We start from the raw sequence: 12,753 nt of genomic DNA on the forward strand, positions 1-12,753 counted from the left end.
ACATTTCTACAACAGGCTAGAGAATAGCCTGATATTTATTATGCGTTCTGAAAATATTAATTTATAACCAAGAGACATGATCTCTAACTACCACATTAACGTATTAAATAGCCATATAAAAATACTTATGTGTAAAGACCAGGAATGAAATTTATAAAAACCTATGTATATGTTCCTGAACCCAACTATGTGGTTTAGAAGTATGTAAAGACATTCCAATAGTATCCAGAAATGAAAGCAACATTATTAGAAAAAAATGACTTGAAACACAACCTTCTATGTTTAGAATCCAAAGCCTTAGGCCTGCAAAACTTAAGTAAATAGTCCATGAACTAAAATGCTTTCATAAAACATGAGTTGTATTTAAAAGTGGCAGACTGTAAGAAAAACATATATTAAAATGATGTTTCTGATAATCTATAAACAATAGTCTAAAGTTTGTAAAAATGAATATCAAATAAAAATGCCATGTAAAATTGTCCTGAAAAAACAAATATAACTGGTGTTGGCTGGCACCTATAAACACAAAGCTAGGAACAGAATGTTAAATTAATTTGATGCTGATTTGAAAGTTCAGAAGGTGGCAGATTATTTTACATTGTTTTTTAACCCTCAGCAACTTTAAGTCTGTATGCCTGCAAGGAATTGGCTGCAATGATGCACAGTTACATAGTTACATAGTTACATAGTTAAATTGGGTTGAAAAAAGACAAAGTCCATCAAGTTCAACCCCTCCAAATGAAAACCCAGCATCCATACACACACCCCTCCCTACTTTTAATTAAAATTCTATATACCCATACCTATACTAACTATAGAGTTTAGTATCACAATAGCCTTTGATATTATGTCTGTCCAAAAAATCATCCAAGCCATTCTTAAAGGCATTAACTGAATCAGCCATCACAACATCACCCGGCAGTGCATTCCACAACCTCACTGTCCTGACTGTGAAGAACAACCTACGTTGCTTCAAATGAAAGTTCTTTTCTTCTAGTCTAAAGGGGTAGCCTCTGGTACGGTGATCCACTTTATGGGTAAAAAGGTCCCCTGCCATTTGTCTATAATGTCCTCTAATGTACTTGTAAAGTCTAATCATGTCCCCTCGCAAGCGCCTTTTTTACAGAGAAAACAACCCCAACCTTGACAGTCTACCCTCATAATTTAAGTCTTCCGTCCCTCTAACCAATTTAGTTGCACGTCTCTGCACTCTCTCCAGCTCATTTATATCCCTCTTAAGGACTGGAGTCCAAAACTGAACTGCATACTCCAGATGAGGCCTTACCAGGGACCTATAAAGAGGCATAATTATGTTTTCATCCCTTGAGTTAATGCCCTTTTTTATGCAAGACAGAACTTTATTTGCTTTAGTAGTCACAGAATGACACTGCCCGGTATTAGACAACGTGTTATCTACAAAGACCCCTAGATCCTTTTCATTTAAGGAAACTCCCAACACATTGCCATTTAGTGTATAACCTTGCATTTATCAACGTTGAACCTCATTTTCCAGTTTGCTGCCCAGTTTTCCAGTTTATACAGATCACTTTGCAAAGTGGCAGCATCCTGCATGGAACCTATAGTTCTGCACAATTTAGTATCATCTGCAAAAATAGAAACAGTACTTTCAATGCCCACCTCCAGGTCATTAATAAACAAGTTGAAAAGGAAGGGACCCAGTACAGAGCCCTGCGGTACTCCACTAACAACACTGGTCCAATTAGAAAATGTTCCATTTACCACCACTCTTTGTAGTCTATCTTTTAGCCAGTTCTCTATCCAGGTACAAATACTATGTTCCAGGCCAACATTCCTTAATTTAACCAGTAACCTTTTGTGTGGCACTGTATCAAATGCTTTAGCAAAGTCTAAGTAAATCACATCCACTGCCATCCCAGAATCGAGGTCTCTACTTACATTCTCGTAAAAAGAAATTAAGTTAGTCTGGCAAGATCTATTACGCATAAAACCATGCTGGCACAAACTCATAGTATTATGATTTGCTATGAAGTCCAGTATCTTATCTTTTATTAACCCTTCGAAAAGCTTTCCTAATACTGACGTCAGACTAACTGGCCTATAGTTTTGAGGCTGAGAACGGGATCCTTTTTTGAATAGAGGCACCACATTAGCAATTCGCCAGTCTCTCGGCACTATGCCAGATCTCAATGAATCCTGAAAAATGAAGTAAAGAGGTTTGGCAATCACAGAGCTAAGCTCGCTAATTACCCTGGGATGAATACCATCTGACCCTGGACCTTTGTTAATCTTAACATGTTCAAGTCTCTTTTGAATTTCTTCATGTGTGAACCATGCATCATTAGTTGTATTACTAGAATTGGGAGTGTTAAGAAGGAAACCTTCACTTACTGGTTCTTCATTTGTGTAGACAGATGAAAAATACGAGTTCAGAATCTGCGCTTTTATTTTGTTTTCATCAACCAGCTGACCCCCCTCTGATAGTAAGGGTCCCACCCCTTCCTGCTTCATTTTTTTACTATTGACATATTTAAAAAATAATTTTGGATTTTTTTTACTGCTTGCTGCAATATCCTTTTCTATAGCAATTTTAGCTTGCCTTATAGCTTCTTTGCATGATTTATTGGCCTCCTTGTACCTTATAAATGTTTCGGCTGTACCAGCTAACTTGAAAGCCTTAAAAGCACGTCTTTTCTTACCCACCTCAACACTAACGCTTCTATTGAACCAAAAAGGTTTTGCTTTGCAACGACGTTCCTTGCTTACAAGTGGAATATACTGACAAGTATATTTATTAAGCAGCATTTTAAAGACTTCCCATTTTTGTTCTGTGTTTAACCCTGTGAAAAGCATTTCCCACTTAATATGTTGCAGAGATGCCCTTATACTGTCAAAGTTTGCACGTCTGAAATTTAGTGTTTTAGTTACTCCCTTATAGAATTGCTTCTGCAACAGAATCTCAAAGGAGACCATGTTATGATCACTATTCCCTAAATGCTCACCCACACAAATGTTAGAGATGAGTTCAGTATTGTTAGTTATTACAAGGTCCAAAAGAGAGTTATTCCTAGTAGGTTCTTGAACGAGCTATTGAAATTACCTACAATATGATTAGATACACACTGTAAAACAAGGTATGTGAGTAGGAAAAGCAACAACAGAGCTATGTGAACCCAACTACAGTATTTTTAGCACCAGCACATTGCCTTTTAGACCCAGCCATCTAAACTGCAAAATATAAACTTCCAGCCCAGGCCCGGACTGGAAATCGGTGAGTTCTGGCAAATGCCAGAGGGGCTGCTATAAGGTCCCATATAAAGTCAGTATTTAGTGGGCTGGTGGGGGCTGTTTGGGCCTCTGTGTGGGCTGATTGGGCCTCTGTGTACCTGAAATACCAGGGCCTATTTTAATTCTCAGTCTGGACCTGAGCCCAACCATGTTTTATGATAGGCAACCAATTATAATTCATTTTCTGGCATCTCCCTGCCACCGTGCCTACCTCACACTTTGCCGTGTGCTTATGGTATTAAAGATAACATGTTTGCTCTCTCTTCATTATATAAGGGTAAGATAAGAAACAATCTCAGTGTAGGACAGCTGTCAAATTACTGTCTTCCTATGTACACAATAAGCCCTCACCCAATCATCAGATCACACACACTGGACTGTAAAACCTAATGGCAAAATCTCAGCAACTTCCTCATCAATGAGCTTACTTGCAGTTTAGTGGTCAAGGGCCAGCTGAGGCAAGCTTTTACAAGGTAAATGGACCACTATGAAATGATCACAAGGTCATTATGCCAAGCTACAGTCTATATACCTAATTCCAGTGCCCTTTCGTGACCAACTCATGATTTACGCAAGCTAAACAGATTCCTTCAGCAATATGACTACAGAGGAATCTGAACTCAGAAAAAAGCAACAATTACCCTAACATTTCTTATCTGGTCCACAGAACATCAGGGGGCACATTTACTAAGGGTCGAGTTTTTTTTGATCGAATATGGCCATATTTGATCGAAGTAAAATCATTCGATCAATCGATTAAATCCTTCGATCTGAACTATTCGAACGATTTAATCGGTCGATCAAACGATTTTAAAAAAAAACGACGACTTCTAAAGTCTTAGCCAAATGTTGCCTGTGGGTTCTAGGAGGTCCCAATAGGCTAATATAGCAATTTGGCAGATTTAAGGTGGCGAAGTGTCGAAGTCAACGTTTTTTAAAGAGACAGTACTTTGATTTTCGAATGGTCGAATATTAGAAGTTTTTTCAATTTGAGTCAGAGTCGAAGTTGAATTTGGCCTATTCGATGGTCGAAGTACCCAAAAATTACTTCAAAATTCGAAGATTTTGAATTTGAAAATTCACTTTGACCCTTAGTAAATGTGCCCCCAGAAGTGCATTAATTTGCTTCTGAAAATAAATGGCTGTTTCAGATATTCTAATAATGATAATAACAATACTGAAGCATTGCAAAAATGCAAAACAGTGAAAAAAGAATTTACCTTTTGGGATGAAGAATGAAGTCCTTGAATGTATATGGTCGTTCCAACCGCGGGTTTTCGGTCTGGATGAAAACAGTAAGGTTGGATAAAACAAATGAGGGCTAAAATTGTACTCCTTATTCGTAGAAGTCTAAGGCCTGATTAACAATATCAAGCTCAAATGCAGTCCCCAAGGATGAGTGGCTCATTGTTACATGTAGAGACAGGTATTATAAGTAACCAATAATATTTTAAAGCACTTAACCACTCATTGACTAACTTACATTTAATTGTTGTAACATATAATGCTCATACATGCATGGTAGAAAAGAGTAAGGGATCATTCTCATATGGTAACCAAGAAAGCCATATTCTGTTGAAAGCCTCCATATCATTTTGTAACAAATATGTCATTTTTTCTTTGGCTGCTATGTCTATAATTTTTGCTTTGAGCATTGTCAGAGGTAAGGTGGCTTTTTTCCAGTTGCGTGCAATTATGAGTCTTGCTGCTGTGAGGATATGCTGAGGTTTTTTACCTAGAAGCATAACAAATAGATCCTTTGGGTAGTCGGTATGCAGTATTTTGGATAGTAGATGTCTCACAGAGTCCCAATACTTAGAAACCACAGTGCAGTCCCACCATGTATGAAGTGTAGTCCCTTCTTCTTGTCAACATCTGAAGCAATGTGGGTTGCAGGATGGATAGATCTAGTGTAGTTGTGTTGGTACCAAATTAGTTCTGTGCAGGAGCTTAATTGAGGTTTCTCTGTTTGATACACATGTTCTGCCTTGATTTGCTGTTAGGCTGCATTGTGACCATTGCTTGGTTGAGATTCTTGCCTTTAAAGGAGAAGGAAACCCTGTCCTCGGTAAGCTGACTGGGAGATCAGTATGTCAGCACATGCGCAGTTGGAGCAGTCTGCCGGTTTTCAACAACTGCGCATGCAATGAAATTAATGGAGATTGCTGATCTCCCAGTCAGCTTACCGAGGACCCGGAAAATGGATGCCGTGAAATCCGCTGCCAGAATCTGCAACGAGGGGTAAGTATAAAGTATGGGGCATTTCCCTGGGGGGGCAGTTAGCCTGGGGGGTGGTTGTACGGGGGTTTTTCTACAGGGTTTCCTTCTCCTTTAAGTCCCTTTCCCATTTGAGCATGTACTTATGTTTTGAGATCTCCGTAGGCTTCCGTTTCATCAGTTTGTGAGTTAGACTTAAAATCCCAGGGGCAATGGTGCCTGTCGGCAAACAAATTCGCTGCTTGATTATGTGAATGTGTTGTTAGGACATTTCTTCGCTTGCTTGTTCATATAATAGATAAGTTGCTGGCTCTGAAAAGTTCCTGTTGTGGAGGGTTACATTTTTGAACCAGTTGCAGTAGAGTTAGTGGTTTGCCCTGCCGGGTCAATGAGTCCATTGTGCTTGCCCCATTACTTAGCCACCAGGCGAATGCTCATCTAGAAGTTCCTGGTGTAAAGTCAGGGTTGTTTACTAATGGACTTAAGAGGGAGGGAAAGGAAGCCAAGCAATGTTTCTTGTGGTTTATTTGTCATTGATGTAGCATGTCTATTGTAATGGGAGATGGGTCCTTGAAAATCTGGGGAGAGATATTTGGTAGCCACAGGACTTGATTAAGTAGGGGGTATAAAAAGTTGCTCTCAATTTGGACCCATAGTGGAGCCTGTGGACCTGCATGGGCTGGGACCCATTGGGTAATTCTGGCTGCTCTGTAGTAGTTATGCAGATTATGTAGGTCTCATAGTGGTATAGAAATGGGTAAGGTCCGAAACTAGTGCTTCTCCTTTTTGCAGTACAAGTTATCAGTTCCTTAAAGAGATTCTCAGATTCTGATGATGTGTAGTTATTTTTTACAAAATTACACTGTGTACATTGCACATAATTCATTCTACCATTTAAAATGTTATTCATGAGCCAATACAGTTATTTTTCTTTAATTGTAATATTGATGTGCAGCTATCTCAGATCAGTGTGCCTGATCCTGTGATTTCAATAAGAGCCAGCACTTTACAATGGAACTGCTTTTAGATAAGCTATTGTTTCTCCTACCCAGTGTAACTGGAGGAGTCATGACTTGGGTGTTTCACTATTGAATCCTATTCTAATAATCATCACTAGGTGGGGCACGTAAGCAATGCAGCTGTCAGGGATCTTGTTAACTTCCCATAGATTTGAAACATGAAGTTTTGAACTTTAACCTTGCAATTAAGGGGTGGGATTCAAACAGGATGTGATTAAAAGGTCACTTTGTTTCCATTTTGTTACACTTGATAAAGGGTGTTTTGGGCCCGAAACATGTAGTGTTTTGTAGCTGCTAATAAATTACATTGTTGCAGATATTCTGCCTTGCATTGCTCTCCTCATTCTACTGGTTACGTTTAACTTCCAATAGATTTGTTCTGTTGGCTGCTAGGGAATTTCACTCCAAATTGCATTTCAGCAGTTAAGAGTGACGGAAGTTTATCAGAGCACAAGTCACATGGCTGAGGGACCAGGGGCAACATGTCTAGCCCCATGTCAAATTTCCAAAAAAAATACAAATAATCTGTTTGCCCTATTGAAAAATTGATTTCACTGCAGGTTTCTGCTGGAACAGAGCTATTAACTGATGATTTTTTAACGGCAATTCTTATGGCAATATAGATATATAGTTAGTTTTCTTATCTAACCACAAAGGCAATAAATTGCACGATTGCCACAATCAGCAAATTGATCAGTCTATTTATGTTAAAAAAAGGAAGCCAGGGTCTAACAGGTTGTTTTAAGTAACTGTACTGATGAAATCTAGCATTTAAAACAGAAGCACATTTTTTTGCATTTTCTCCTATAAGACACTGTGATCATTGCACTACAATTACATAATAATTTAAAAAGTAAAACCTTTACATACACATCAAATCATTAACCATTATTTATCAGTAAACATAATATAAAATGAATTTACATCAAATTATGAAGTTAGATATAATTCATTGACAAATACATTTCTAGATCTCTGTTTCATGGTTTTTATCTTCGTATGGCATCATCCACAACCCCTGTGATTTATCAAATAAATCTTGTTTTCTCTTTAAAAAAATGCCATAATATCTGTGACTATATGCCAGATTAGAAAGGTATGTGCTTTCTTCTTGCATTCCAGAAAAGACTATGCATTGCCACAACCTATAAATACACTTCATGAGAATATTAAAGAGGTCCTGTCACCCAGACAGCTGTAGCACAAAACCTCTTTGCAAGAGTAATTTGGTCTGTTGGGTTGCTTTTATACTATCTGAAAATATACGTTTAAGATTAAAAAAAAAATTCAAATTCACTGTCAAACCACAGTTAAGAAAGTGAAAACATACTGGTAATAGATGAAGGGGAACATCCACTTGCCCAAGAAAATCATCTCTGGTCTGAAAAAGAAAATATATTAAGAGTTAGATTTTGAAGAAGTGATCTAGATTGAGAAACTGTATGAACTGAAAACAATAAACAAAAATAACCAAAAAATACTAGAACTCCTTAGTGCCCATAAAAAGACAAATAAAATAGCTTGAACACCTGACCCAATACCAAAGGTATTTTGCATTCAAACAGTCCAACCTATTAATCAAGACCTAACGCTGTGATTGGCAACTATTGAGCAATAGTTTAAAAGGGTAGTCCACCTTTAAATTAACTTTTAGTATGATGTAGGGAGTGATATTCTGAGACAATTTAAATTTGGTTTTAATTTGTTATTATTTGTGATTTTTAGGATATTTAGCTTTTTATTCAGCAGCTCTCCAGTTAGCAGTCTAGTTGCTATGGTCCAAAATACCCTAGTAACCGTGACTGAATAAGATGCTGGAATATGAATAGGAGAGGACTGAATAGAAAGACGAGTAATAAGAAGTAGAAATACTGTTACAAATAACAATACATTTGTAGCTATACAGAGCATTGTTTAGAAGATATGGTCAGTGACCCTCATTTAGCAGCTGAAAAGAGTGAGAAAAAGAAGGCAAATAATGTAAAAATTAAAAAAAAATTAAGGCCAATTGAAAAGTTGCTTAAAATTGACCATTCTATAATATACAAAGGGTGGTGGCATATGCTGCTATTCAGGGAGATTAGTCACCCAGTGGCAAATCTCCTCTTCGTGCTTCACGAGAAACTCGGGCGACTTTGTAAAGCTGAAGCCATCCAAGTGCCATCACGCCGGCGAGTCACATTCTAGCTGGCGGGAAGGTATTTCGGGGAGATGAGTTGCCTGAAGAAGAGATGATTTGTCGCTGGCTGAATAATCTTCGCGAATAGCAGTGCGTGCCACCACCCTCAAAGTTAATTTAAATTTAGATATCTTTTCACAGCACAGAAAAACAAAGAACTGCTCAAATAACCAATGGGGTGGTTCTTCCTCAAGGTCAAGGTGATATGACCAAGCTAGCTTGAGAACAGAATCCATCCAAGTCAGGGGGGCTCCCGGGGGAATCTGCATATACAGAATTGTATTCTTCCTCAGTCCCAAGTTATATTGCCAAGGACATGGCATTGGTTTGTCTTTTTTTGCCCCAGAATAATTGTCTCTAATATCCAATGTTTTCTTAATTAAAAGTGATACTTACACCAGAAAATAAACTCTTTTATTATCTATCATAACATGATCTTTGAATGCTATTCATAATTTTGCCATAAAATATCTGCCTGGTGTTTTACATTACCTTTCTTACCATCTTTTTTCTCAATTAGGGGGCTGCCATATTTGTGCTGCAGTAGTCTGTTAGCATTAGAAACTTTAACTGACAAGTTGAGAAGGGACAGTCAGGTTGACAAAACAGCCAGGTTTAGGAACTTTAAGTAACAATTACTTATAAAAGAACTATCAGCGAAAAACGCTCAACATGACTTATAAGTAACTTATTTTTTTTTTTTTTAACAATTCTTTTATCAGTCATCCAAATATCATTTTATTACAGTTTACATTGCTTTTTGTCAACAAGATTGTCAAATTTTTATTTAACATAACCATTAAACAAACAATTTGGTGTTTTAATCCACCTCTAGAGAGCAGTTCAACGTTTACTCATCCAGTGCTTATAATACAACATCGTTTTAAATCTTCAATAACTAGTATTTCAGTAATTAACCATCTATCATCTATAATTTATAATGTAGTATGGGGGGGGGGAGACACAGTCTAATTATATTAGGTTGTTTAGATATAAGCGGGTGGATCTATTTCCGGATCCTCTGTTAGCTGTTCCCACTTCTGTACTGTGGGCCCCTTCCTTGACTTCCAGTACATTGCAATCAGTTTTTTGGCATACATACATAGTATGGACAACAGTGTTCATTGTGCCCTACTTGGAGACACATCCTCTACCTGGTTCAATAACATTATATTTGGTTCCATTGGGACAAGAAGGTCAGTTTTAACCTGAATAAGGGTGCGTGACTTCCTTCCAGAATGCATATACTATTGGGCATTCCCATACCATATTAAAGAACTCCGCTGGGGAGTGTTGACACCTAGGACACTCTGGGCTAATTGTTTGATTAATTTTATGTAGCTGCTGTGGCGTGAGATACACTCTATGCAGATAGTTTACTTGTGTCATCCTGTCGTTGCTGCTGATTATTCCATCAAAAGTGGAGTCAAGTATATCTACCCAGTTTTCCATTGTAATGTCAGGTATATCGTGTACTTTGTAATTTGTTCAGCGAAGTGCTACAGGTTTGTAACAATTGTGCATAAAAGTGTGACAACGGTTTGCGTAGCACTTGACTATGTACCCCATTCTCTAAGCTATTTGGTGTGGTCTAGTGACTCACATCTGAATTGGGTCTCTATAGCGTGCCTCAGTTGCAAATATCTGAATTAGGGATGCACCGAATCCAGGATAAAAAAATGTTTTCCCCTTCCCAGCCCTGATTTGCATATGTAAATTAGGATTCCGTATTCGGCCAAATCTTTCATATAGAATTTGTGTGTTCGGCCAAATCCAAAATGGTGGATTTGGTGCATCCCTTATCTGAATAGCATTACATACGGGAGTGCATAATTTTGTTTTAGCTCTTGGAAACCTAGTAGTTTACCGTCTGCTATGATATACGCTATATACTTTATATTGTACCTCACCCCATTTTGTGGGTCTGAAATTCCCTCTAATTGTTTCAAATGAGGGTTGCACCACAATGGGGTAAAGCCTGAGCAGTGGTTTTGTGTAGAACTGGAGTGCAGACTGCCAGACTTTCACTGTGGCTTTCATCAGTGGGGATAGTTTGGCCATGTAAGTGTGCTCTCTATATGGTAAATTCCTCAGTCCTTCAAAGGATTATATCAGCTTTGCCTCTAAAATTGTTGCTGCATTGGTATTATCTGATGTAGCCCAGTTCCTCACCACCACCAGCTGCGATGCCAGATAATACAGGAAAAGATTGGGGGCTGCTAGGCCACATTTTTGAGTTGGTTACTGTAAAGTGCCAAGGGCGAGTCTGGGTGTAGCCCCATTCCAATACAGTGTGAGTGTGAAACTTTTGAGTTTGGAGAATATCTGATTTCGAATTATTGTCAGGATTGCCTGAATATGTAATTTTATCCTCCCTATCAGGGAGAGTGGTAAGTTAGCCCATGCTTCCTTTTTGGTTTCTATATATCTCATTTGGGGGAGAATATTGAGCTCAGTATATTTGGTCAGGTTAGCAAGTATCCATATCCCCAAGTATTTGAAGGTGTCCACCCATTAAAGACCTTGTGTTTGTTGAGGACTGTTTGGTTGGGGGGTGTCTATGAGGAAAATTACTGATGTGGACCAGTTTATCTTGAGGCCAGAGTAACTTGTATGAGTGTTGATAATATCTAACGCTCGTGCTAGTGCCTGGTTTGGGTTAGGTAGGTAAAGGAGGATGTCCTCTGCATTGATTAAGATAACCTTGGTTAGGTCTCCTAGTTTTAGCCCTGCTATTTCTCATGAAGCCCTGATACAGCAGGCCATGGACTCCATGGCAATTGCAAATAGTAAAGGGGTTAGGGGGCAGCCCTGTGTGGTGCCTCTATTGATTGAGAAGGGGTAGGACAGTTTTGTATTGGTGCGCAATTTAGCTACAGGGAATTGATAAAGTGCTCATATCCATTAAATGTATGTTGGATGTATTCCCACTATATTCATTGTATGAAATGCCGGGGTGGAGACTGTTACCCCATTTGATAATCTTACTACCTGAATTGCCGTGTTAGCTGCATTTTCTTTTGCTAGCATTGCTAGCAGTTTCCCATTCTTATTCCCATGTTCAAATATATTAGTTTTTTGCAAAAGTATGTGCTTTTTTGTGAGTTCTAGTTGAGCAATTTTAGTGCTTGTTGGCTCGTTAGTGCCATTGGTAAGTAAACCTCTGGTAAGTATTTCTACTTTTTGTACCCATTAATTCATTTCAGCGCAACCCAATGCCAAATCTATTCTGGACATGTTATTGTACCCAGGAGAATAACATGTGAATTGCTTTATCCCTGGATTACAACTCTCCAGAGGTCCACTAGATTGAAGGCAGCGACCCATTTATTAAAGAGTGCTGTGGATGACCTGGGGGGTTGTCAGAATTAGGTCAGCATTGGCCACTGCATTGAAATCGCCCATAAGAAGACATATAGGTAAATTTTCATGTAGATTAATATTTTGAAAATAAAATTTTTAGTGTTAGTATCACTTTAAGTTACTTATATGACAAGGGTTATTTAAAACATTATCAGAGGAGTACATATATTCTTTAAATAAAAGAATATTAAGAGCTATCTCAACATGGAAGCCAAATGTATACTAAAGGTGACCATACCTTGAGGTGGGCAATATCGGGCTGATCCGTTCGGATCAGATATCTATCAGGAAAGCCCGTTGGCGGCCCCATACACGGGCCAAAAAGCTGTCTGTCAACAGCTTTTATCGGCCGTGTATGGCCACCTTAAACAAGTGCAAAGTTCATGGAACAATGAGCAAAAATCCACAATGCAGTGTTTTATATAGTGATAATTGGCTTTGCTCAAACCCTATATGTGTTTTAGCAGAGGCAATTCTCAGTATTGTCTATGGTATGGTATTCTGTAGCCACAACAAGTAGCTGCAACTAGTAGCTCTGTGTGTCTTCACCCTTAGATCTCCATTAAGGGCAATGGCTCACAGGGGAACATTTGTTGCCCATGATTAAATCTGTGCTGCTACAGGCGACATATCTCCCAGAAATGCTGTCGCGCTGGCAACAATATAAATCAGTGGTGGCAAAACATATGAGTCACTTCGGCTTTCCAA

The 12,753-nt window shown here is 38.5% G+C and overlaps 1 protein-coding gene across 3 annotated transcripts in view; it reads right to left on the bottom strand.

Moving 5' to 3' along the window:
* The window catches only part of nedd4.S (NEDD4 E3 ubiquitin protein ligase S homeolog), an 83,168-nt gene that overhangs the window by 36,890 nt on the left and 33,525 nt on the right, over positions 1-12,753 (bottom strand). For all 3 annotated transcript variants that reach the window (XM_018255458.2, XM_041588312.1, XM_041588311.1), the window contains 2 exons: positions 7,834-7,884; positions 4,488-4,549 (listed from right to left, as the gene is read on the bottom strand). In XM_018255458.2, coding sequence (XP_018110947.1) covers positions 4,488-4,549; positions 7,834-7,884 — 113 coding nt within the window. The remainder of the gene's footprint in view (positions 1-4,487; positions 4,550-7,833; positions 7,885-12,753) is intronic.

The sequence above is a fragment of the Xenopus laevis genome, chromosome 3S (genome assembly GCF_017654675.1).
Source record: "Xenopus laevis strain J_2021 chromosome 3S, Xenopus_laevis_v10.1, whole genome shotgun sequence".
Taxonomy (NCBI): domain Eukaryota; kingdom Metazoa; phylum Chordata; class Amphibia; order Anura; family Pipidae; genus Xenopus; species Xenopus laevis.